Consider the following 27,943-nt stretch of genomic DNA (forward strand, 5'->3'; position numbering starts at 1 on the left):
ATACGTCACCCTAAAAACAATTAGCACATGTCCTAGGATCAATCTGATTGATCCTGTAAGTAACCAAAATATTTTAATTTGGAAGCTCAGCGGTAGTTTACCAATTTTCACAGTAAACAATGTGACACTAACAAGTGATCCTTAATCGAGTTGAATTTTGACTTGAACAACAAACAAAAACCACAGACGTGAGTGTAATTAAAAAAAAACATATACTAGTCTAGAGAAAAACGAAAACTATAATGTAAAAGCAGAAAGGAAGATGGATAAAGAAAAAAATATTCATTTTTAATAAGTTAAAGGTGAGTATTCATACATTTTGAAGATATCATGATTTGGTGAAGTCTTTAAACGCGAGGAACATGAATAACACAAAAATTTTAACTTTGATTGCACTCGTTTGTTTTCGACTCTTGGAAATCTGGGTTGTCTCTTCGTCAAACGCAGTGAAAGTGAAGAGAGAGCTATGGCTCCTGTTTAGAATTGAAAATGAAAAGCAATTAGGATTTGTGTATTTGTCTCTAATCAATAATTTTTTAATTCTAAATTGATGTTTATTGAAAAAAATATTTCAACTCAATTAAAATAATTTCATGTTAACCAAAGTTGTACGAGCTGGAGTGTCACATTTGCTCAAATTTATGTTTTTTCACAAAATCTAATAGAAATGACTAATTAGATTTATAAAACCATTTTAAAAGGATTAATCTGTAATATTTTTTAGATAAAAAATCAAAGTAAAATATAAAATTATGTTAAGAAACTAAACGAATGCATTAATCATAAATATAAATTGAAATTTACACTCATTGTTTTCATAAAATTCATAATCTTGGATGATGTATTTGTAAAAAATATAATGTGATTTATCGATTCATTAAAAAAATTGGAGGGAACAAAGTTTTAACTACCTCGTGGATGATGTATTTGTAAAAAGTACAATGTGATCTTGTTTGCGCGGATAAGGAATTCCTTATCTGTATGATATATGAATAAGTGTTGGGTTGCTCAGACTAATGATTTACGTACTTCTGTTATCTAGATACTGTTATTTAATATCTTGTTCCTTCCCTATCTCGACTTGTTTGTGCGATTGACTTTCATTTTCATGGTCTTTACTACTATGCTTGTTACATTTATTACATCCATTACCATCAACATGGCCATTACTCATGTTTTTTTTTCTAGGACTCAACCTAACATAATAGCTCGTTATGTGATTCTGTATACGTGCGTTTTCGACGCCATGAGATTTGGTGTACAGAATGATTGTTTCGACAAATGATGACATGGGATAAAACGATTTGGTTGATAAGTGTGGCTCGACACTTCGACAAAATGGAAGCTTTGATATTTCGACATGATATTTGCAGCTAGAAAAGTACTTTTGACAGACATGGAAAACATTGCAGTATATTGATAATTCGACAAAAAGCCTGAAGGAAGACGTCATTTCGACTTAAAGTGTAAATTTGAATTTAAAGAGTTGTGACGTTTGGCAGAAGACGCGTGGAAGCATCTGGCGAAAAGATGAAAGCCGTTCGTCACAGTTTTAGGATTTAGCCGTTAGTAACAGTTATGTTATTTGTATATAAATAGGGTAGTTGTTATCAAAAAAAGTGTGTGAAGAATTACTTGTACAAAATTCCTGAAAACACTCAAAGTACCCGTGTGAGAGAAAAGAGTCATATTTGGAACATGTATGTGTAAACAAACACCAATTCCTTCAAAGTTTATGTTATAAAGTTTAAAGTTCTTTACAAATCTCTTTTATGTTTTCCAGTCATTTATCTTTCTGCACTTTCTCTTTCTCGACACTTTACATTTTGTCAGTTATTTTCCGCCATTTACTTTATCTTGTTAAATTTACATCCACTTAATGTTTTAATCAACATATTTCGACGTAAAACACTTAGAGAACAAAAATGGAAGATATGAGAGTGGTTCTAGACATCTCCAAGACCATCTAGATCTGCACATGTCCTAGGATTTGTGTGGTTGATCCTGCAAGTGACCCAATTCTACAAGTTTGGTAAACCAGAGGTTGTTCGCCAAAATTCACAGCGAACAAATTGGCACGCCCAGTGGGACAGTGCAGAAATCTAGAAATTTAGATAATAATTAATCAAAGTTTGTTCTTCGTTGTATGAGACTGAGAAGCGGTAAATTAGCCGTATCCGAAGTAGAAATACCTAAAAGAACAAGAGTAAGGAAAATGGCGAACCAGCCAAATAATCCAAACGAATCCATCCCAGTATCCAACCCTGCCCCTTCGACAGAAGGCAATATAGGATCGATCCCTGTGTCAGAGGCCATACCTTCGTCAACAGGGTCGATACCAGCGGTTTCGATGTTGCAAAACGCGCCTAGTTCGTCCTTCAGGGCACAACAAATGCCCGTTGGGACACCCCCTCCTGTGGGGAACACTCATAGGCCTTTTGTAACAAATTTCACCTTGCCTCCGCCTGGTAGGGAACAACCCTTTGGAATGCCAACTTCGGTGATGGCAAATTTACACAACTCCCCGTTAATATATTCAGATTCGATGGCCAACGTATCTTCACCCTTACAAGGGTCAGGATATGGTGGAAACATGAGTAGACCGAATCAACAACCACTTTACGTGTCGCCGATAACAAATAATTCGGTGCAAGTAATTAGACAACAAATGGACGAGAGTAATCATGATATGGTCCAAATGTTGACGCAACAAATGGGAGCGGTGTTTAACCCCCTAATACAAAACACCACCCAAACAAACCAATTATTGGCGGCGCAAATGACGCGCCTTGCTGATTTCTTTGGAGTCCCTCAAACTCGACACAGAGAACAAGTAATTCATAACCCAATGGTAGCGGTCCAGGAAGAGCCTACGATAAACCAGATACCGTTGGATAATCCTCAAACAAACGTTAGAAACCAAGAGGATGTAGTCGAACAGCCTCGTGTCGAAATCCCTATTCCACAAGAGCCTAGAAGGATAGTAATCCAGAGAGGCCAGGACGCGGATGCTGTATTGCAACAACGGATACGGTATAATAATCCGCCTGTCGAAAACAACTTGGCAGCCATGGTCGAAACGATAATGGCACAAAATGGGATGAACATGGGTTTACAAAGGCCTATTTACGCATCCCCACTATCGGAATATATTCTGCAAGAAGAACTTCCACCAAAGTGGAAAGTACCCAAGTTCACAAAGTTCTCAGGGGACACTAGTGAGTCCACCATAGAACATGTGGCACGTTATCTGATCGAGGCAGGGGAGATAGCCCGTAATGAAAATTTGAAAATAAAATATTTCCCTAGTTCCTTAACAAAAAACGCGTTTACTTGGTTTACATCTTTGCCTGCAAACTCAGTATACACGTGGACCCAATTAGAAAGGCTGTTCCATGAACAATTCTACATGGGACAAAGAAAAAAAAGTCTGAAAGAATTAGCCAGTGTCAAGAGAAAACACTCCGAACCAATAGATGATTATTTAAATAGGTTCAGATTGCTAAAGGCTAGATGTTTCACCCCAGTGCCAGAACATGAGTTGGTCGAAATGGCCGCAGGGGGACTAGACTATTCTATAAGGAAGAAACTAGATACCCAGTATCTGAGGGATATGGCACAATTAGCGGATAGAGTGAGACAGGTCGAAAGGTTAAGGGACGAAAAATTCAGGGCAAATAAGAATAAAAAAGAGAGGGTAGCCTACGTAGGGGTTCGCCAAGATGATGAGTTCGACGAAAACGAACCAAGTAGCTTCGACGAACAAGAGATTGACCTAGCAGAACTAAAGCAAGGGCCACCTTATTCGTGCAAAGTACTAACTCCGTCGAACAGAAACCCAGTCGAAACCAACGATAAGTTCCCCAAAAGGACTTATACGTTCGACATCACCAAATGTGACGAAATCTTCGATCTGTTGGTTAAAGATGGTCAATTAATAAAACCACCAGGCGCTAAAGAACCGCCTATGGAACAACAGAAAAAGAGAGGTTTTTGTAAATACCATAATTTTCTGGGCCATAAGACGTCTCGTTGTTTCCTTTTCAGGGATCTCGTTCAAAATGCTATCCGTGACGGAAGGCTGAAGTTTGGTGACAAACCAAAACAACAGATGAAGATCGATTCGAATCCTATGCAAGCAGTCGAAGCCCACTACGCTGAACCATCCGTCGTGAACATGGTGGAGGCCGAAGTTGCTCCTGATGGCAATTTGGAAATGGTGGAAGCCCCTGGAAGTTTCGACGCAAAGGTCAACATGGTCGAGATTGCTGATGATCTCGCAAGCCAGAAAAGAATAGAAACTGCTGAAGGTTTCGACAAGAAGGACGGTGACAATGCTGTCGAGAATGTGGAGTTTCGACAAGAGGAGAATTGGGACCGCTTGGGACAGCCAAGTGGGAAATATGATTATCTTGTGAAGTACAACGCGCCAGCAAGCTCTCAGATCGACATCAACACAATCCAACCAAGCGGTTGGGGAGATGCTTCTTCAGAGAACAATGAAGAAACAATCGACGCAATTGAGCATTCCCCTAATACGAAAGAGAGGGTTACTGAAGACCTCGCGATTGAAAACAAGGCTGCTGAAGGCCTTGATTCTAACAAAACGAAGAAAGGTGATATCGCCAACTGCGTCAACACTATGGGGCCTGTCAGTAAAGAAGTCACAAAAATCAAAGCGGAAGCCGCTAACGGTCCTTCGAAGCCCGTGATCAGTGGGATTCTGCGTAGGACAATGGAAGACCCCAGAAGAAATTGGAACAAATGCTGTTGCAAACATGGTCCCAGGACCATATCTCGGTGCTGCTGCCCAGAGAAAGAGGTTGACCAAACACCAAAAGGCGTCGAAGGCGAAGAAGAGAGGCTCATTAGAAAGATGAACGATTTAAGCATCGCCGACGAACGAAATGTTGGGGTAAATATGGTCGAAATATCTCAAAAGGGCCAGGTCGAAGAGGGCGAAGATCGTCGTCGGAAAGAACACCAAAGGCTGGCGTATTCTAGAGAGGAGGAAAACTTAATGGAATTCATCAAGAGGTGCCAAAGGATGAAAACCGAAGTGATGTTGTGTCCACGCTGCAGTGCAGTCTTCGACAGGAAGGCAGCAACCAACCTGGAAGCGGTGGGTAAGACCAAGAGGAAAGAAAATTGGGGAACAGTGAGATATGACCCAAGGAGAAGTGACCACCACCAGTGGAGGCACGGAGAGAGACGCCAGGACACCTATAAACCATCTGACAAAGCAACGGGCGACAAATGGGTTCAACCCATTAGGGACACTCAGGGGCAGAAGAAATGGGGAAAGTTTGAGGTTCAGAGAGGCGCGTCGATGGAGGGAAAGAGGGAAATGGAAAAACACAAGCCAAGACCATACCCTTCAGAGAATTACAAAGGCAAGAATCCCATGTCCAGATCCCAATGGAGGAGGTTCCAGAGGCAGAAGAGGGCAAAAATAGAGATGGCGAAAAAGAACATGAATGGTCCAGACGAAGCAGAATCTAGCAACAATCGGCAGATAAAGAGCAGAAAAGAGACTCCCCTCCAGATCAATCCTAGCAGAGTTGTCGAATCGGTGGCGTCGAAGGAGAAGATGCAGGACGATGATGAAGTAACCGACAATTTTAACTCTGACTCAGAAGCATCCTTCAACGTGATTTGCAACGTGGTCTCTGTTCTCCCTAGAGACTATGATAGAGTCATGGAGATCGAGGATGAAGGAGACGAAATGGAAGAAGAAACAATGGCACACAAGCCCGTCTGCTACTACGTGATGAACAACGGATGCGTCGAAGAGCAGAACGCTTTCTTCGAAAGACCAGACGACTCCATGAAAGCGCATTTGAAACCTCTGTTTATAAAAGGAAAGGTGGAAAATATCGGTGTGAATAAGATACTGGTGGATGGGGGAGCGGCAGTGAATTTGATGCCCCACTACATGCTGAAGAAGATTGGAAAAGACGATTCGGACGCGAAGCCTCACAACATGGTGCTGTCGAATTACGAAGGGAAGATAGGAACAACTATGGGAGTCATCCAAGTGAACTTAACTGTGGGAACCATAAAAAGGCCTACAATGTTCATAGTCATCGCTTCAAAAGCCAACTACAACCTACTGTTTGGTAGGGAGTGGATTCACGACGTGGGAGCTGTACCCTCTTCAATGCACCAGCGGATAGCCATATGGAGGCCAGATGGAATCGTCGAAAACATCGAGGCTGACCAAAGCTACTTCATGACCGAGGTGAACACTGTCAACAGCCAAAGCTTCGACAAAAACCTGGCTCATATACCTCCCTGCAGCCCGGCAGAATTCGACTTGAAGACGACAGACAATGCCTATTGCTCCATGTACCTGCATCCAACGCATGGTTTCCAGTGGGATAAAGAAGTGATTGGCGAAACTTACATATGGGGAACCACTCATATAGCGCCGACGGGATGGGGTAGTGAATTTGACGATGACGAGTGAACAATTAGCGATCGAAAAGATTACGGCTTACATAGCCGAAAACAAACTAAAAGAGGCCCTTGAGGCTGAGGTAAAAAATATGGCTGTCGAAGCCAACCAAGAGAACTCCAACAAACAATGTCCCTAAGAAGACGTTGCGGAAGATCATGTCACCAACCAAATGGGCGGATGGCAACACCAAAAGCTTGACGCCATTTATGACGACGAACCTCTGGGGTTCGAAAAAGATCCAGTGTCAACTAACGAGAAGATGGTGGCGCAGGATCCTTTAGAAGAAATAAACTTGGGGGTGGGGATAGAGAATAGACCAACCTACATAAGTGCGAAAATGGACCCCCAGTTCAAGGTCGAAATAGTCCAGTTGCTAAAAGAGTTCAAAGACTGCTTCGCATGGGATTATGACGAAATGCCTGGTCTTGACAGAAGTCTGGTCGAAATGCAGTTGCCAATAATGGAAGGAAAGAAGCCAGTAAAGCAGACTCCGAGACGCTTCGCACAAGAAATCCTGTCGAAAATAAAAGAAGAGGTCGAAAGACTTCTAAGATGCAAGTTCATCCGCACAACCAGGTACGTCGAATGGATTGCAAATATTGTCCCAGTAATTAAGAAAAATGGCAAACTTAGGGTATGTATTGATTTTCGAGACTTAAACTCGGCTACCCCAAAGGATGAATATCCTATGCCAGTGGTAGAAATGCTCATAGATTCTGCAGCCGGCCATGAGTACTTAAGTATGCTACACGGATACTCTGGCTATAACCAAATTTTTATCGCTGAAGAAGATGTTCCTAAAACGGCTTTCCGTTGTCCTGGAGCCATAGGAACGTACGAATGGGTAGTAATGCCTTTTGGTTTAAAGAACGCTGGAGCGACTTACCAACGTGCCATGAATTCCATCTTTCATGACTTTATCGAAACTTTCATGCAAGTGTATATTGACGACATTGTGATTAAGTCTGTTTCAGGAAAAAATCATATAGATCATCTTCGACAATCCTTTGAAAGGATGAGGAAGTTTGGTTTGAAAATGAACCCACTTAAATGTGCTTTTGGTGTGCAGGCGGGTGATTTCTTAGGCTTCGTGGTCCATAAGAAGGGGATCGAAATAAACGAAAATAAAGCCAAGGCCATAATGGAAGCGAAAGCGCCATCAACCAAAAAGGGGTTGCAGTCTCTGCTAGGGAAAATCAACTTTCTCAGAAGATTCATCTCCAACCTCAGTGGGAAGACACAAGCTTTCTCTCCTCTACTTCGACTAAAGAAGGAAGACTTCGCATGGGGGCAAGAACAGCAAGCGGCTTTCGACAAAATCAAGGAGTACCTGGCTAGTCCCCCAATCCTGATATCTCCTTGCAGAAAAAGAAATATGAGATTGTATATTTCGGCGTCAAACAAAACATTAGGAAGTATGTTGTGTCAAGAAGACGAGAATGGCGTCGAAAGAGCCATCTATTATCTCAGTAGAGTCCTGAATGATGCCAAAACTAGATATAGCATTATAGAAAAGCTATGCCTATGTGTATATTTCTCTTGTATGAAATTGAAGCATTATATAAAACCTGCCGATGTATATATTTCTTCCCATTTCGACGTAATAAAGTATATGTTATCTAAATCTATTTTACATAGTCGAATTGGAAAGTGGGCTTTAGCGTTAACAGAATACTCCTTGAAATATCTGCCTTTAAAAGCGGTGAAAGGACAAGTGGTCGCTGATTTCATAGCCGACCATTCTATAAACGAAGATGTGGAGTACGTCGAATTAGAACCTTGGAAATTGTACTTTGACGGTTCCAGTCATAAAAAAGGAACGGGAGTGGGGATGTTGATTATTTCTCCTGACAGAATTCCAACAAAATTCAAGTACAAATTGAAAGTCTGTGTTCAAACAATGAAGCAGAATATGAAGCTTTGATCGCTGGACTTGAAATCTTGTTGAAATTGGGGGCAACGAGAGTCGAAATAATGGGTGATTCCGAACTGGTGATAAAGCAGTTGACGAAAGAGTATAAGTGCGTGAAAGAAAATTTAATCATGTACTTTGTAATAGCCAATAGACTTCTCAAGGAGTTCGACAATGTCGTCTTCAGGCACACTCCCAGGTTGGAGAATCAAGAAGCGAACGATCTTGCTCAACTAGCGTCCGGATACAAAGTGTCGAAGAAAAAGTTAGAAGAAGCCATTGAAGTCAGAGGAAGAGTCGTATCCACCAAGTTGTCCCCATCAGATCTGGAGTCAATAAGATTAGGATACGGTGACGAAGAAAACTTTGAGATATTCAACATAGATGATTCAGGAACAACAGACTGGAGAAAGCCTGTCAAGGATTATCTACAAGACCCAAATCAGAAAGCAGAAAGAAAGATAAAATACAGAGCTTTGAGTTACGTACTTTTGGGAAATGAATTGTTCAAAAAGACTGCAGAAGGAGTTTTGTTGAAATGCCTGAGTGAAGACGAAGCCTACATAGCCTTGTCGAATGTACACAGTGGAGCGTGTGGCGCACACCAAGCAGGTCACAAAATGAAGTGGCTATTATTTCGACAAGGAATGTATTGGCCAACAATGCTGAAAGACTGTGTCGAATTCGCAAAAGGTTGTCAGGAATGTCAAGTACATGCAGGCATACCCCACGTTCCTGCAAGTGAGTTGCACTCAATTATAAAACCTTGGCCATTCAGAGGATGGGCGTTGGACTTAATCGGGGAGATTCGACCAGCTTCCTCAAAAGGACAAAGGTACATTTTGGTTGGGATAGACTATTTCACAAAATGGACTGAAGCTATACCATTGGCGAATGTGGATCAAGAAGCAGTCATAGACTTTATCCAAAAATACATAATTTACAGATTTGGGATACCTGAGACAATAACAACAGATCAAGGATTTGTGTTCACCGGTAAAAACATGCAGAAATTTGCACAAGAAACAGGTTTTAAGCTCCTTACTTCGACACCTTACTACGCTCAAGCAAATGGGCAAGTTGAAGCAGCCAACAAGGTAGTGATAAACTTGATTAAGAAGCATGTGGGGAAAAAACCTAGAAATTGGCATAAGACTTTGGATCAAGCCTTGTGGGCTTGTCGAACGTCCCCCAAAGAGGCAACGAATTCGACCCCATTCAAGTTGACTTACGGACATGATGCAGTTTTGCCGGTCGAAATATATCTGCAGTCAGTTAGAGTGCAAAGGCATCATGAAATCCCATCAGATACATATTGGAGTATGATGATGGACGAACTAGTTGATTTAGACGAGGAAAGGCTGCATGCGCTAGACCTAATAAGAAGACAAAAGAAGAGGGTCGAAAGATTTTACAACAAGAAAGTAAGATTCAAGACTTTCTTAATAGGTGACCTTGTGTGGAAAGTAATCCTTCCTATGGATCGAAAGGATAAATTAATGGGAAAGTGGTCTCCTAAATGGGAGGGACCTTTCCAGGTTTTGAGAACATTTTCAAACGGCGCGTACGAAATAGAAGAAATAGAGAAGGATAAGAGAATCCTAAGAATAAATGGCAAGTATTTGAAAAAGTATAAGCCTATATTGCAGGAAGTAAAAGTAGTAACAGAATAAGTACAAACATAATTGTAATAAGATGGGCCAAATAAAAATGGCATTCAAAAGTTATTACAAAAAAAGCCTCAAAGGGCTGAGAGTTGCTAAATAAATTCGACTAAAAATTGAAATTGGCAAAAGCATCCTTCAAAGTGGCGAATTTCTGCCTCTGAAACTGGAGTCGATGATCACAAAGACTCTTGTGAGTAGAGAGAGTCTCAATCTCCTGACTAAGTTGCTGGGCTTTTTCTGCATGTCGAATACCCACCCTCAATTCTTCGTCAATCTCGCTCTGCATGGGTTGCTGTATGGATGCCTTACGTTTCTCCTCTTGAGAGATCTTTTCTTGAAGTGCTGCTATCTGTTTTTTCCATTTTTGGATATTGTCATCACAAGCAGCAACTTCTTTGACATAAGTTTCAGAAAGCTTTTGCAATTTTGAAACCTTGTCAGTCGAAGTCGAAACGGCATCCCATTCAGCAGTTTGAGTTTCAGACTTGGAGGAGATCTGATTGGTGAGATCTCTTTGACGATGGAGATCTGCAGTGGCCAAGTCAATGAGAGTCATCAGCTCCATCACAAAACTTCCAATCTCAGCAGAAGCTTCCAGGACATTCACTTGTTTCAAAATTTTCTTAAGATCAATATGAGCAAGGGAATTCTCGTCCAAGACTTTAAACAAATCGACATCAAGGATTTTCGTTTTAATTTTGGTCAAGATGTTGCCAAGTGATGGTGCTTCAGAAGTTGCCCCAGAAGTGGTCGAACTACTCTACGAAGAATCCTGAAAATTAAAACGGGTGCTAAGCATGGTTTTTAGATACTCCAAAGGTCTTTGCACTTTGAGATTTTCAAGCTCCTCGCGAGAGAGGCTGGTCGAACCAGTTGATTTGCCACTTCCTTGGGTCCGGTCAGGAGCAGGTGGAGTGTTTCGCGTCGAAGTATGCTCAGCCTCTGTTTGTTTTGACTGGTTGTCCCCATCTCTGGCAGCTCCATCTTCAGGGTCATCTTCGACCGCAACCTCCATTTCAATGTCATCACCCTGAGGTGCAATATGTAGTCCTGGATGAGGAGGAGATTCATCTTCAGAAGCTTCACCCACTGTAGTGTCGAATTCTGACACGGTTTGCATGTCATGATCACTGGTGGGGATACCTTCCTCTGGGGCTGTTTCCTCCAGAATTTTCTCAGGCGTCCTTTCGACAGCCATTTGTTCCTAAAAATAAATTCCAAGATTTAGAAGAAAAGATGTAGGAAAGGTGAACATATGCTGTCGAAATAAAAAAAAAATTATTACTTCAGGAATTTCAGTATTAAAGCCGGATTTCCCACTCCCCGTATCTTTCGACTGAGGCTTAGCAGGAGGAGTACTGACTGAATCCTTCCTGATCGGGTTAGCGATGGATCTTTGGGAAGAGACCTTCGTGAGTTTCTTTTTCTTCTGAGGAGGAGGGATTAACTCTGGAGATTCATCACCAGACTCTTCATTAGGGACTTTATCCTCGCCTCTCTCCTCTTCACTCTTCTTCTTTTGGATTGTTGAGGGCTTTCGAATTACCTAGTCATGCAGGCCAAAGCCAGTTAGTTTTGAAAATGGAAGAAAAATAATAAGAAGAGAAAAAGTTTTGTACTTTTGTCGAAGGCTTTTTAGCAGTACTGGGCGACGCTTCGACAGCAGCTTTCTTAGCAGGGATCTTCACGGCTAAGGAAAGAAAGAAAATTCAGAAACAAATATAAGAGAGACATGATAAGACAGTTAAAATAACAGAAGGAAAAATCATGTTTTTCTGTGAACACCTTCAAGAATGGGATCTTCCACGCGAACGTGTTCTATTCCAATATGAAGGTGCCCTGGATATTCGCCCAGATGATACTTAGTCGGAACCACACGCTCAGCAGGTTTTTGATACTTTTGACGGAGAATTTTCATAAAATCCCCACAAAGGAACCAGTCTGGAAGTGGAAAACTAAACGCCACCCCAAAGTCAGCAGTTGGCAAAGGAGGAAACTTTGGTGGGTGACAACTGAAAGCCAGGTCATAACGCGCTTCTGGTGAAAGATTGGAAGGCAATGACAGTTTTTCAAACTTCTCCGTCAATTTACGTTTTAATTCGGCCGCTGCTTCGCATATGGTTCGACTAAGATCATCAGGTCTATACGCAGTTTCAAAATATTTTTGAAATTTCTGTATTTCCTTAATGTGTCGTTGAATACCTTTTTTGGTCCGATCCTGCACAAAAGCGAAAGCATTTGTCAAATGTGTAGCAAAAGCAGCTACGTCGAAAAATTTGTTGGAATAATAATCCTTCCACCATTCATCAAACTCAGGAGTGCATAGGAATAATGGTCGAAAAATAACTGGTCGAATGTCGAGAGAATCATCAGCTAGTTTCTTCGATAGCTCTTTGCCTTCGTCTTCAGTGTGAAGGGAGTTATAAAAGATGATGGATCCTTTCTTGGGAAATATAGGTCGAGGTATTATCTGGATTAGGCCAAACTGTCTAGAAACAAGGTTGGGTTGATAAACTATCAAAGCAATTTGATTTTTAGTGGTGTTACGGTAAGAAAAAAGGAGCCTAGGAGTTAAGAATGATTATTCAGAAATGTATTTTCATCCTTTTGCATCTCCAAAGGCAGTTGTTGGGTAAACCACTTGGGTCCAATCTTTCTATCAGCAAAAGGTGCCATGGTCGAAGTAAATTGATACCTTTTAGCAAACATCATAACATAGCTTTTAAAAGCTTGTCGAAGGCTGATTCCTTCATCAGATGGCGTTATTAGCACTAATCTTGGCCATTCGACAGTCCTATTTTTTACTTCTTCTTCATCTATTTCTGGTGCTACAGGAAGATTGGCCTCAAAGGTGGCATTGAGCCATAATTGCAAGAGCCAGAAAGGTCCTGATAAGTTGATTTTCCCCTGGGTTTTGGTGTTTTTTAAAAAATGTACGCTCTCACTCAGAGATTCATATAGGTTCGCCAGAATCATTTCGCTCAAGCATAGTTTTGTGCCGGCATGAAGCTGATTGGCTATGGTAATGAATCTCTTAGCAACTTGGAGAGAGCGAGAACAAAACACATATTTGGATAGCCACAGTGTTAGGAAAGCTATATGTTCGACATCTGAAACTTCAGTAGTACTCTTATCGTGATAATAGGACATGAATAAGGAGTAAGGTGCAAGGCTAGTCTCGAAAGCAATGGTATCTTCATTTAAGATAGTAGGGTCGAAATCTATACCATTGGGGTGAAGACCAACAATGGCTGCTGCGTCGAAAAGGGTAGGTGTAACCATCCCACAAGGAAGGTGAAAGGTGTTGTAAGTACTATCCCAAAAGTAGAGAGAAGCCAAAAGCATATTTGGGCAGATATTGGGTCCTACTCTCGACAACTGGATAAGGTCGAAAATGCCTACCTCTTTCCAAAAAGCCCCTTTAACTTTTTCGATTTTATCTAACCAAGATACGTAGTCAGAAGGATCTTTCGACCATGGGCAAGTTCTAAATATCCTGGGATAGTTCAAATAGGCTAAGTCCAACTCTCCAATATCCGTCGAACTCGATGAATCTTTTTGTTCTACAACTTTCTCTTTAGGCTGAGGTTTTCTTCCAGCGCCTATGGGTTTTGTGTGAAAGTAAGAGGGAAAAAATTCTCTTAAGCGCTCGGGTTTAATCTCTGGATTTGGAAGGGGACCTAACATAGCATGACAATTTCCAGAAATAAGAACAGGGATTAGTACCTGAGATTTATAGATGCAGTCTTTTTCTTTCTCATTTGGAGGTTCCGGAACATACTGTTGATATCCAATGGTCATTGGCCCTTTTAAATCGTGCACAGGAGGAAAAGCTGAGTCTTGTTTCTTCTTGGAATGCTTGCTGCTTGAAGGTTTTTGAGGCGCCATTGCTAGAAAAACTTAAGAAGATTTCTCAGAAAATGTGAAAAGGCTTGAGAAATGGGTATGAGGAAAGGAAATCTGAAACGGAAAAGGGTTTAAAGAAAAGGTTTATGGGTATTTATAGGAAGAAGATGTTGAAACGTTTTAGGATGGTAATGATGTTAGTGGGACACGTGGCCATTTCTGATGGGAATGATAAAGAGGTGGAAGTTGAAAAGAGACCATGATATGAGGAAATGATGGGAGTAGGCTGTGAACGTGGGCTAGACGTGACATTGTGAAGAAAGTGTAATGATGAACCTGCATTGGAAATTGAGATTATCAGACTTGCATTTAATGAAGATTAAATGACATGGCATCAAAACACTGGTTGACAACAAATGACTGTTTCTCCAGAAAAACAGTCGAAACGTCTTTGCTGGGGGGCAATTTGTATACGTGTGTTTTCGACGCCATGAGATTTGGTGTACAGAATGATTGTTTCGACAAATGATGACATGGGATAAAACGATTTGGTTGATAAGTGTGGCTCGACACTTCGACAAAATGGAAGCTTTGATATTTCGACATGATATTTGCAGCTAGAAAAGTACTTTTGACAGACATGGAAAACATTGCAGTATATTGATAATTCGACAAAAAGCCTGAAGGAAGACGTCATTTCGACTTAAAGTGTAAATTTGAATTTAAAGAGTTGTGACGTTTGGCAGAAGACGCGTGGAAGCATCTGGCGAAAAGATGAAAGTCGTTCGTCACAGTTTTAGGATTTAGCCGTTAGTAACAGTTATGTTATTTGTATATAAATAGGGTAGTTGTTATCAAAAAAAGTGCGTGAAGAATTACTTGTACAAAATTCCTGAAAACACTCAAAGTACCCGTGTGAGAGAAAAGAGTCATATTTGGAACATGTATGTGTAAACAAACACCAATTCCTTCAAAGTTTATGTTATAAAGTTTAAAGTTCTTTACAAATCTCTTTTATGTTTTCCAGTCATTTATCTTTCTGCACTTTCTCTTTCTCGACACTTTACATTTTGTCAGTTATTTTCCGCCATTTACTTTATCTTGTTAAATTTACATCCACTTAATGTTTTAATCAACATATTTCGACGTAAAACACTTAGAGAACAAAAATGGAAGATATGAGAGTGGTTCTAGACATCTCCAAGACCATCTAGATCTGCACATGTCCTAGGATTTGTGTGGTTGATCCTGCAAGTGACCCAATTCTACAAGTTTGGTAAACCAGAGGTTGTTCGCCAAAATTCACAGCGAACAGATTCATGGCCGAGTTAATTCATGGTCGAACTCGTTATGTGATTCATGGTTGAGTCAATTCATTGTCTTAAAGTTGAGTCGAATTCTTAGTTGTATAGTCTCACAATCAACTTCTTTTTTTAAAGTTGAGTCAAACGTCTAGTTGGATAGTCTCCCTCAAACATGTGCGATTATAAACAAGATTATATAAATCTAAGAGTTTAGTTTTCTTCCTAAGGTAAGAGTTAAAAAAAAGAAAACTTTTGTAGTAATATACTATTTTTTTTAGATTCAAGCATATTATGGTTAGATTCATAAACTCCACTTTAAGGTAAAATTATGTTGGTCCAATACAAACATACTATAATAATAATGAAATATAAAAAGAAAACCATGATTTTTTTAACACAAAAAACCCATAATATCTTTTCGAAATAATAAAATATAGGGTAATATTAACTTGTGCTCTTAGGACACAAGTTAAGAGATAAATATAATAAAAAATTATTGGAAATTGTGTCTTAAATTTAATACAACTTTATAATTAATACTTTTTTTTAATAATTTTTATTTATTTATGGGTTTTTTAACCAGTGTCATTGAGGCATAAGTTAGGACTACCCATAAACTAGCGTCCAGACGGACATTCTGTGTCCGTCTGTCCTCTTTTTAAATAAACATACGTGAAAATATATAGGATATTGTTTTATTTAATGTTAATTTTAATTGAAAGTTATATAAGAAATTAATAGTAGGAAGTTATGTAAAAGAAAATAATAGTGGTTTCAATAAAAGTTATTAGAAGTTATTATGTAACTTATCTAAGAGTAAAATTGGTAGAAAAATAGGCTACACTAAAACCAAGTTTTCCGTTTATATATTGTTATGTGAAATAAAATAATAGGGATTTCAATATAAGTTATTAGAAGTTATTATGTAACTTATCTAAGGGTAAAATTGGTAGTAAAATAGGCTACACCAAAACCAAAACCAATTTTTTTCTTTATATATTATTATGTAAAATTAGAAGTTATTATGTAACTTATCTAAGCGTAAAATTTATAGAAAAATAGGCTATATCAAAACCAAGTTTCCCATTTTGTTATAGATATATACAAGTCCTTAACTATTCGGGCATACCCGACCCAACCGGATCCATTGTGATATCACCATGACTCCATTGAAGTCTTTGTTGCAGAGAAACCAAAAACCAAAAACGATGGAACACAAAGAATTGAACCTTCTGACTGAATCCTTAGGTCTTCACAGCAACAACAACCTTTACGGTCACTTCGTCCTTGTAGAAGACACCGTCGACACAAGCGCCGCTTTCGTTCTTCACTATATCCTCAAACGCACCTTCTTTTCTCACCCTTCTTCGTCTGTTATCTTCCTCGCCCCCTCGAACCCTTTCTCCCACTACGATCGCATTCTCAGAAAAATTGTAACTTCCTCATTTCTCTCTCTGCATCTCCATTTTGTGTTGTTGTTATTCTGTATTTTATCACAATGATTTTATTTTTTAGGGTTTTCTGTTTTAGGGTTGCAATTTGGCTGCTCAAAGAGATAATAATAGATTATTTTTCATTGACTTGCTTATGTTGCAGTTTCCAGGTGAGAAATTCAGGTATCTTTCATTTCTTTCATAGTTTGTCCTTATCATTTGCTTGATAAAGTTGAATAGTGCAAAGATGTTTCATTTGAGAAAATATTCAATTGTTATTTTTCAGTGTGTTGTTTATTAAACTTAGGGAAAAAACTGTTTCAGCTAACGCGGTCACGTTAAGGCTTTCGCCACAATTGTGATAGGAACCTGGGTATTATGGGGTGCCCAAGTCCCACAATATGGGATGCTTTATGGGAGTGTTTAAGTGGGTTGGTTCTTCCCCTTGATAGCTAGCTTATAATGGAGGGTTCTTCAGGTGTTGGGTAAGTATCAATTTGTATGAGTGCCTCGTTATAAGTGGCTCTGTTAGGTTTATTTACGGAAGGGTTGATCAGAAAGGATAAAAAAAATGGCGTAGAGTGCAACCGTTATGATGTTGGCTCTCAGAGGCAATGTCGTGATAGGGACATTGGCATTATACGATATGCTTAAGTCCACACTGAGTAGTATAGATGCTAGGTGGAGTATTTAAATGGGTTTCTTCTTCACCCTTGATAGTTAGATTTTAAGGAATAGTTCTTCAATTGCTTAGATATGATCAAACTAGAGGCCCGTTTCCATACAGTTCCTTCACTTTTATATTTGACTCTATATGTTCTCTTCTCATTCAGGAAAAGTTGTTACAAGTTACAACCTAAATCCTTATCTAGTACTTAGTGGAGTCACGATTATCATAAATGCAAAGTGAAATATATTGAATTGGGAACGATGCAAGTAGTATTAATTAGAGGATGCAATTAAAAGAAAAAGTAATTAATATTGCATGGAAAATTGAAAAGAGTCATTCATTTTAGGACTGAAATTTTGGTATCAGATATGAGATGTCGAAGGTAATGTCACGACACTAATATCTGAACAATACAAACAGGATAAAAGATAAAGAACAGTAATGCAAGAGACACGAGCAATTGTTAACCCAGTTCGGTGCAAACTCACCTACGTCTGGGGGCTTTCAAGTTAGGAAGGAAATCCACTAAACAGAATCAGTTCAAAGACTCTCAATAAATAACTTCAAGTTACAGTCTTTTCACCTAATCTCTACCTGTGTGACTTCTACCTAAGAACTCTTAGATATGAGATCCTACTCACTCTCCCTCAATCACTGCAGTGATATAAAACAAGAATTACAATGAAAAGAAGACACTCTTCAAAGACACATACTTGATCTTGCTTAAAAGCTTCAATCAAGTAAACACACACTCATGCTTCAAAGCTTATAGTGGACAAATTACAACTCAAAAATCAGTCCAATTCAATCACCTATGGATGAATGACTGGCTTACAATACACACGACCACACAAGACTCAAACCCTTATTCTCTCTCAATATTTCGTTCGTTATTTCTTGTGTATAAAACCAGGTTTTCCATGTCCTTTATATAGAAGCATTTGGCGGCGCGAAAAATACCCGAGCGTAAGGAATGCTCGAAATAGAAACAAAACAGAGTCACCACCGATCTTTATTTATTCCCAAAGAGGGAAAGGGGAAATATCGATAAAACCCATAAAAATCAAAAAGAAATGGTCGTCGCAACCAAAATCGGGTTCGGGAGTCGGTTATGCAAGGGGAAGATATTAGCACCCCTCACATCCATCGTACTCGATGGGACCCACTTAGTTAGTTTCGTGTTAGAGTGTTAGCGTGATATCGTTCGCGATCTTCTACTTATCGGGTGAGGAAAGAGAAAGAAAGAAAGGAAAGACTTAGGGTTTTTTAATATTAATGTGCTTGACAAGATTTCGTAATCCTGCTCCTACGTATCTCCAGGTGCTATGAAGAACTCAAGGCATATGTAGTTCTACCCAAAGAGAACTACTGGGTGGATTGCTTTTAAAGAGAGTGATGCTTGGATCATATTTGAGCGATTAAACCTTTACTTGCTGCTCGCTCTTGGAGGCTGAAGTCTTTGTTTGTTTCGCATCAAAATGGATGTTGCATACTCTTTTCTAAAAATATTTTCGGAGTCGCACAAGGGCGAAAAATAAGTTTGATGAGTTTGAGTTGATTTTAAGCAGAGACAGGCATCCAAGCAAGGAGCTCTACTACAATACTCGAATGCCCGAAAAGGAAGAGGCCTAAGCCCAATCACTCTCTTTTCATCCAAAAGTTTGTTTATGAAAATGTGGCAAATTAGGTCAATGTTCATTAACGGAAGACAATTAATCAGACATAGAGCTCTACAGCAATGTCCAAATAATCGGGGAAAGAGAAGGTCGATACCCAATCAATCTTTTTCTTCTATAAGAGAAATGACCAAATTCTAGTAATTATTGTATTTTAATATGAAAGACGAATGTTTGAACATTGAGCTCTACCGCAATGTCCTAACATCCAAAACAGAGAAAGTCTAAACTTAATCAGTTTCTTCCATTTTTATTGTGAAAAGCTTTTGAAAATAGGGGGACGACTTGACATTGGATCAAGTGTCAGAAGTTGACTTATGAAAATAATTTGGATGTGGCGGGGGGTTAAATTTATTATAAAAATAATGTAGGGTTTTTGATATAGATATTGATTACTTGATTTTTATTACTCATGTAAAGAGAAGTTAGTCAACTTATTAATCAAATGAAAAAAAACACGGAAAATGGAGTGTGAATATTAAATGAACAGAATAAATAAAATAAATAATAATAATAATAAAACCATTTAAAACCATTTATTAAAAGAATAAATAAAATAAATAATAATAATAATAATAAAAAAGAAAAGTAACAAAAAAAATGGCAATAAAAGGGAGCCGTCCCCCACTCTTACCATGTGACTCTCTTGTTTCCTTTTACTAAAATTTATAACATAACCATTATTGATAAAAGTGAGTATATAATATTAAAAAAACTAGAATTTAAACAAATAAAAATTGAGTATTAATTCCAATATCAGTCCATCCATCCAAGTCCAACCTAGAACCAAAGTAGAAAATAGAGCAAAACAACTTTAAAGATGACAATGTCATTAGAGACATGTCCAAGTATCCTCTTGGTGATAGATGTAACACCCCGATAAAAATAAGATAATTATTTAATTTAAGTTAATATTATATTTATTAATTTAATTAAATAATTGTAATTATTGGGTTATTATTTTATTGGAATAAAAGTTGGAATTTAGAAAAGGTCCCATTTAGAAAAAGGGTTTATTTTTCACGTGAAAAGGAAAAAGGGACAGAAAAGTGGAAAAGGGCAAAGAGAGCCAGAGAGCAAGGGTTGAAGAGAGGAAAAGCTTGAAGCTCCGAGATTTGCCGGATTAACTCAGGTAAGGGGGGTTTATCATTGTTTAATGGGTATTATGGGATAATATGTAATGGGTAGTGATAAACCATTGATTTACCTCTGAATTGAATGATATATGATGAAAATTGTGAAATATTGGATGAACAAAAATTGGATTATAATGGAAGGAAATTCGTAGGAATTAGATGTAATAATGTTAGAATTTGTGAAATCGAATAGGATATGATTTGTGTTAGATGATATGAACGAATAATGTGAAAAATTGGACTGTGGAAGGTTGAATTGGATAGATCTCGTAGCAGAGAAAGCCATTGCAGATCTGGAAATTCTGGTTTCTGGTCATACGCGTATGGCACTAGGCAATACGCGTATGAGATGGTCTGGTACGCGTATGGCACTAGGCAATACGCGTATGGATGAGGAAGATGATGTTTTGAACGTGGTTTAGTCTCTGTTGGTACGCGTATGGGGATGTGGTACGCGTAGCATACGCGTATGGGATGGTGTTACGCGTATGGGTTTTGGCTGAGAAATGGGCCATACGCGTATGGGACTAGGCAATACGCGTATGGGCAGACTTGTAGTTTTCCTGAGCTGTTGTTGTGCAGTTTTTAGCTGTTCAGCTGAGTAATGTAATTTAGCTGATGTATGATATATTAGGGATCATTCCCCGTTGTTTTGAGTAGTATAGGTATTAGTAGAGTGTGCTAATACTGTGGTTGTTATTTGGCATGATATGATATGCTTATGTGATAAAATATTGATGATGTGTGATGGTATGCATGATGCTGTGAATGTATCAGTTATGTGTGCATTTGTGAATAGACTGTTTTATGGCTTAGAGTGTGAGCATATGTCTATTCTTGAATTGTTGTTGATGATGTAGCATTGCTAGGTGATTAGCATGCATATTGTGGCCTTATGGTGGTAGCTAATTCCCATTGTGAGGAATTAGTGAGTTAGTCATTATGGATTGTTGTCGATGTTTGCATGCTAGGTGAATTAGCATGCATAGCATAGCCCTTGAGGGGTGGTAGCTAATTCCCGTGGTGAGGAATTAGTGAGTGAGTCACTAGGTCTCAAATGAGTGGGACTAGTTGGACTTGGTAGCCGTGCCTGGATTTGGACGGTGAGGTAAACTATATGTTCACAAATAGTCGGTACCGCATGCATGGAGTCTCATTGCATTTGTATTGTATGGCGTATAATATGAATGGATGTATTCCAATATTATACGTGTGTTTTGTGGTTGAGTTGAGTATGATTTTAGTTGATGTTGTTGTTGCTGAATGTATGATCTGATTAGGGTGATGAATGTGTGAAATTACTTAGCATTACATGATGTTTTATAATGCTTATTATATCGATTGAGGAACTCACCCTTACAACTATATTTTCAGGTAACGAGCAGTGATTGAGTAGAAGCTAGTCCTTGGAGTCTAGTGTAGTCCTTAGTGGGTCATGCTCTGGTAGATGTAACATCGGGATGGGATGTTTTACTATGTTTTCATTTGGTTGTTGAACAACTTTACATGTAATGTATTACATGGTTTGAATGTTGTTAGTTTTTATCCGCTGCGAATTATGCAAATGTTTTATTTTGATTAAATAACTGAGCATGACAGGATATTTTGATGATTGGTGTGAAATGATTGTGTGACACCCTTAAGGGCATAATTACTCTGATTGATATTTTGTTATTTTAATTAAATATTTGGGGTATTTTTAGAAGGGTGTTACATTAGTGGTATCAGAGCATAGTCGGTCGAGTCGAGTCGTAATTATTCTGTTCCCCTGTACGGGATAGGTGTTGTGTAACCCTATCAGTACTTATTGTTTAGCTTTTTGGGCTTTCAGAATAGAGATGGCTGGAAGAGGTAGAGACGATGCTGTGATTGCTGAGGCTCTGGGTATGCTCGCTGGAGTACTTGGGGGAAATCCGAATGTTGTGGGAATGGGAACTGCTCGTCAACTGAGTGAGTTCCAGAAGAGCAATCCTCCAATGTTCAAGGGAGCATACGACCCAGATGGTGCTCAGAAGTGGCTGAAGGAGATCGAGAGGATCTTCCGAGTAACTGAGTGTGCCGATAACCAGAAGGTCAGGTTCGGTACGCATATGATGTCAGAAGAAGCAGATGATTGGTGGGTTGCTACCCGCACTGAGTTGGAATCTGTTGGCAATGCTGAGGTCACTTGGGCGGTGTTCAGAGAGAGATTTCTGAGGAAGTACCTTCCAGAGGAGGTCAGAGGAAGGAGAGAGATAGAGTTCTTAGAATTGAAGCAGGGCAATCGGTCTGTTACTGAGTATGCTGCTAAGTTCACAGAGCTGTCGAAGTATTACATTCCCTATGATGAGGCTACTGGAGAATTTTCAAAATGCGTGAGGTTTGAGAACGGGTTACGTCCCGAGATCAAGCAGGCTATTGGGTATCAGCGGATTAGAGTGTTCTCTAATTTGGTCGACTGTTGCAGAATGTTTGAACAGGATACCAAGGCCAGAGCGGAAAGCTATCAGCAGAGGGTTGATAGGAAAGGCAAGAATCAGAATGACCGTGGGAAACCGTATGCAGCTGGCAAAGGTTTCCAGAGACAGAGTGGGATGAGGAGACCTAGTGGGGGAGACTCCAGTGTCCCTGCTAAATGTTATAGATGTAGTCAGGTTGGACATCGTTTCTATGAGTGTATCAGTGCTGAGAAGAAGTGTTTCAAGTGTGGCAAAGGTGGCCACTTGGCTGCAGGGTGCCGGTTGAGGACTGCGACTTGTTTCAACTGTGGAGAGGTGGGTCATATCAGTCCACAGTGTCCTAAGCCGAAGAAAGAGAATCAGTCGGAAGGCAAGGTCTTTGCTTTATCGGGTTCTGAGACTTCTGCAGATGATCGTTTGATCCGAGGTACGTGTTATATTAATGGGTTTCCTCTTGTCGCTATTATTGACACAGGTGCGACTCATTCCTTTATATCTTTGGATTGTGCTATGAAACTTAAGTTAGAGATATCTGAGATGCTTGGAAGTATGGTGATTGATACTCCTGCGAAGGGTTCAGTGACTACTACTTCAGTTTGTTTAAAGTGTCCTTTGAGTATTTTTGGTAGAGACTTTGGGATGGACCTAGTGTGTCTTCCACTAGTGCAGATCGATGTTATCTTGGGTATGAACTGGTTGGTGTTTAACCGAGTTTCTATCAACTGTTTTGATAAGACTGTGATCTTTTCTGAGAGTGAGGAAGGAAAGATTTTGTTTCTATCAGAGAGGCAGGTGAATGAGGCAGTAGCAGATGGGGCAGAGTTGTTTATGCTGTTAGCGACTTTGGAGGCTAAAGATAAACTGGTGATTTGCGATCTAGCTGTGGTGTGTGATTTTCCTGACGTGTTTCCTGAAGAAGTGAATGAATTACCGCCAGAGCGTGAAGTTGAGTTCTCGATTGATTTGGTACCTGGTACTAGGCCGATATCGATGGCTCCGTACCGTATGTCTGCTGTTGAGTTAACTGAATTGAAGAGTCGGTTGGAAGATCTGTTGGATAAGAAATTTATTCGTCCGAGTGTGTCACCGTGGGGTGCACCAGTGTTATTGGTTAAAAAGAAAGAAGGTACTATGAGGTTGTGTGTGGACTACAGGCAACTGAATAAAGTGACGATCAAGAATCGGTATCCTTTGCCGAGGATTGATGATTTGATGGATCAGTTGGTTGGTGCGAGTGTGTTCAGCAAAATAGATTTGAGATCGGGTTATCATCAGATACGTGTGAAAACTGAGGATATTCAGAAGACTGCTTTCAGAACAAGGTATGGACATTATGAGTATTCTGTAATGCCTTTCGGTGTGACTAATGCGCCTGGGGTATTTATGGAGTATATGAATAGGATTTTCCATCCGTACCTAGATAAGTTGTTGTGGTGTTTATTGATGACATTTTGGTGTATTCGAAATCTGAAGAAGAGCATGTTGAGCATTTGAGAGTGGTGTTAGGAGTTCTACGAGAAAAGAAGTTATTTGCTAAACTATCCAAGTGTGAATTTTGGTTAGAAGAGGTTAGTTTTCTTGGTCATGTGATTTCAAGAGGTGGTGTTGCTGTTGATCCTTCTAAGATAGAAGCGGTATCTAAGTGGGAAGCTCCGAAGTCAGTTTCTGAGATAAGAAGTTTTCTTGGACTTGCAGGTTATTATAGGAAGTTCATTGAGGGATTTTCTAAGTTGGCGTTACCATTGACGATGTTGACTAGAAAGGGGCAAGCGTTTGTTTGGGACTCATAATGTGAAGAAGGTTTCCAAGAGTTAAAGAGAAGGTTAACTACTGCTCCTATTCTGATATTACCGAGTCCGTCGGAACCATTTGAGGTTTTCTGTGATGCTTCATTGTTGGGTTTGGGTGGTGTGTTGATGCAGAATAAGCAGGTTATAGCTTATGCTTCGAGACAACTGAGGGTTCATGAGAGGAACTATCCGACGCACGATTTAGAGTTGGCAGCTGTGGTATTTGTTCTGAAGTTGTGGAGGCATTACTTGTACGGGTCAAGATTTGAGGTTTTCAGTGATCATAAAAGTTTAAAGTATCTGTTTGATCAGAAAGAGCTGAATATGAGACAGAGGAGATGGTTAGAGTTTCTGAAGGATTATGACTTTGATTTGAATTACCATCCGGGTAAAGCAAACGTAGTGGCTGATGCATTGAGTCGGAAATCATTGCATATGTCTATGTTAATGGTTAAGGAATTGGATTTAATTGAGCAGTTTAGAGACTTGAGTTTGGTGTGTGAGAGTACTCACAATAGTGTTAAATTGGGAACGTTGAAGTTAACGAGTGGTATTCTGGATGAGATTAGAGAGGGTCAAAAATCCGATGTGTTTTTGGTTGATAAGTTGACTCTAGTGAATCAAGGTCAAGGTGGTGAATTCAGAGTTGATGAGAATGGTGTTTTGAAATTTGGTAATCGGGTGTGTATTCCGGATGTTACCGAACTTAAGAAGAGTATCCTGGAGGAAGGACATCGTAGTGGCTTGAGTATTCATCCTGGAGCTACGAAGATGTATCATGATTTGAAAAAGTTATTTTTGGTGGCCGGGGATGAAAAGAGAAATTGTGAGTTTGCATGGTATTCCGTCGAGTATTGTTTCGGACAGAGATCCCAGATTTACATCGAAGTCCAACCTAGAACCAAAGTAGAAAATAGAGCAAAACAACTTTAAAGATGACAATGTCATTAGAGACATGTCCAAGTATCCTCTTGGTGATAGATGTAACACCCCGATAAAAATAAGATAATTATTTAATTTAAGTTAATATTATATTTATTAATTTAATTAAATAATTGTAATTATTGGGTTATTATTTTATTGGAATAAAAGTTGGAATTTAGAAAAGGTCCCATTTAGAAAAAGGGTTTATTTTTCACGTGAAAAGGAAAAAGGGACAGAAAAGTGGAAAAGGGCAAAGAGAGCCAGAGAGCAAGGGTTGAAGAGAGGAAAAGCTTGAAGCTCCGAGATTTGCCGGATTAACTCAGGTAAGGGGGGTTTATCATCGTTTAATGGGTATTATGGGATAATATGTAATGGGTAGTGATAAACCATTGATTTACCTCTGAATTGAATGATATATGATGAAAATTGTGAAATATTGGATGAACAAAAATTGGATTATAATGGAAGGAAATTCGTAGGAATTAGATGTAATAATGTTAGAATTTGTGAAATCGAATAGGATATGATTTGTGTTAGATGATATGAACGAATAATGTGAAAAATTGGACTGTGGAAGGTTGAATTGGATAGATCTCGTAGCAGAGAAAGCCATTGCAGATCTGGAAATTCTGGTTTCTGGTCATACGCGTATGGCACTAGGCAATACGCGTATGAGATGGTCTGGTACGCGTATGGCACTAGGCAATACGCGTATGGATGAGGAAGATGATGTTTTGAACGTGGTTTAGTCTCTGTTGGTACGCGTATGGGGATGTGGTACGCGTAGCATACGCGTATGGGATGGTGTTACGCGTATGGGTTTTGGCTGAGAAATGGGCCATACGCGTATGGGACTAGGCAATACGCGTATGGGCAGACTTGTAGTTTTCCTGAGCTGTTGTTGTGCAGTTTTTAGCTGTTCAGCTGAGTAATGTAATTTAGCTGATGTATGATATATTAGGGATCATTCCCCGTTGTTTTGAGTAGTATAGGTATTAGTAGAGTGTGCTAATGCTGTGGTTGTTATTTGGCATGATATGATATGCTTATGTGATAAAATACTGATGATGTGTGATGGTATGCATGATGCTGTGAATGTATCAGTTATGTGTGCATTTGTGAATAGACTGTTTTATGGCTTAGAGTGTGAGCATATGTCTATTCTTGAATTGTTGTTGATGATGTAGCATTGCTAGGTGATTAGCATGCATATTGTGGCCTTATGGTGGTAGCTAATTCCCATTGTGAGGAATTAGTGAGTTAGTCATTATGGACTGTTGTCGATGTTTGCATGCTAGGTGAATTAGCGTGCATAGCATAGCCCTTGAGGGGTGGTAGCTAATTCCCGTGGTGAGGAATTAGTGAGTGAGTCACTAGGTCTCAAATGAGTGGGACTAGTTGGACTTGGTAGCCGTGCCTGGATTTGGACGGTGAGGCGAACTATATGTTCAAAAATAGTCGGTACCGCATGCATGGAGTCTCATTGCATTTGTATTGTATGGCGTATAATATGAATGGATGTATTCCAATATTATACGTGTGTTTTGTGGTTGAGTTGAGTATGATTTTAGTTGATGTTGCTGTTGCTGAATGTATGATCTGATTAGGGTGATGAATGTGTGAAATTACTTAGCATTACATGATGTTTTATAATGCTTATTATATCGATTGAGGAACTCACCCTTACAACTATATTTTCAGGTAACGAGCAGTGATTGAGTAGAAGCTAGTCCTTGGAGTCTAGTGTAGTCCTTAGTGGGTCATGCTCTGGTAGATGTAACATCGGGATGGGATGTTTTACTATGTTTTCATTTGGTTGTTGAACAACTTTACATGTAATGTATTACATGGTTTGAATGTTGTTAGTTTTTATCCGCTGCGAATTATGCAAATGTTTTATTTTGATTAAATAACTGAGCATGACAGGATATTTTGATGATTGGTGTGAAATGATTGTGTGACACCCTTAAGGGCATAATTACTCTGATTGATATTTTGTTATTTTAATTAAATATTTGGGGTATTTTTAGAAGGGTGTTACAATAGAAATAGGTTATGACGATAATGATGAAGCATAAAATGGCTGGGGGGAAAATTATGCAATACTAGATGTTAAGGCAACCAAGCAACATGTTCCACCAAGTCTAACATATTTAACAACTTGTAACTGTAACACCCTTCTAAAATACCCCAATAATAATTAAAACAACAAATATAAATCAGAGTAGATATGCAATTTAAGGGTGTCACACTTGACACTTCACACCATTCATCAAAATAACTGGTCATGCTCATTTATTAATCAAAATAAAACATTGCACAATTCGCAGCGGATAGAGATCTAATCAATCATGCAAACCATGTAACACATTACATGTAAAATTATTCAACAACCAAATGAAAACAAGGTAAAACATCCCGTCCCGATGTTACATCTACCAGAGCATGACCCACTAAGGAACTACACTAGACTCCAAGCACTAGCTTCTACTCAATCACTGCTCGTTACCTGAAACATAGTTGTAAGGGTGAGTTCCTCAATCGATATAATAAGCATTATAAAATATCATGTAATGCTAAGTAATTTAACACATTTCATCACCCTAATCATATCACACATTCAGCAACGGCAACATCAACTCATAATCATACTCAACACAACACAACACAACACACACGTGTAATAT

The 27,943-nt window shown here is 39.2% G+C and overlaps 1 protein-coding gene and 1 pseudogene across 1 annotated transcript; one reads left to right on the top strand and one right to left on the bottom strand.

Moving 5' to 3' along the window:
- Positions 1–10,794: 10,794 nt before the first annotated feature.
- On the bottom strand, positions 10,795–13,321 carry LOC127131393 (uncharacterized). Its single transcript, XM_051060318.1, has 5 exons — positions 13,168–13,321; positions 11,659–11,729; positions 11,325–11,585; positions 10,910–11,243; positions 10,795–10,811 (listed from the first exon to the last, which is right to left on the bottom strand). The coding sequence occupies exons 1-5, from the start codon at positions 13,319–13,321 to the stop codon at positions 10,795–10,797; spliced, it is 837 nt and encodes a 278-aa protein (XP_050916275.1).
- A 3,076-nt stretch (positions 13,322–16,397) lies between these two features.
- LOC127127878 (elongator complex protein 6-like) overlaps positions 16,398–27,943 on the top strand; it is a 39,801-nt pseudogene continuing 28,255 nt past the window's right edge.

The sequence above is a fragment of the Lathyrus oleraceus genome, chromosome 3 (genome assembly GCF_024323335.1).
Source record: "Lathyrus oleraceus cultivar Zhongwan6 chromosome 3, CAAS_Psat_ZW6_1.0, whole genome shotgun sequence".
NCBI classification, from domain to species: Eukaryota; Viridiplantae; Streptophyta; class Magnoliopsida; order Fabales; family Fabaceae; genus Lathyrus; species Lathyrus oleraceus.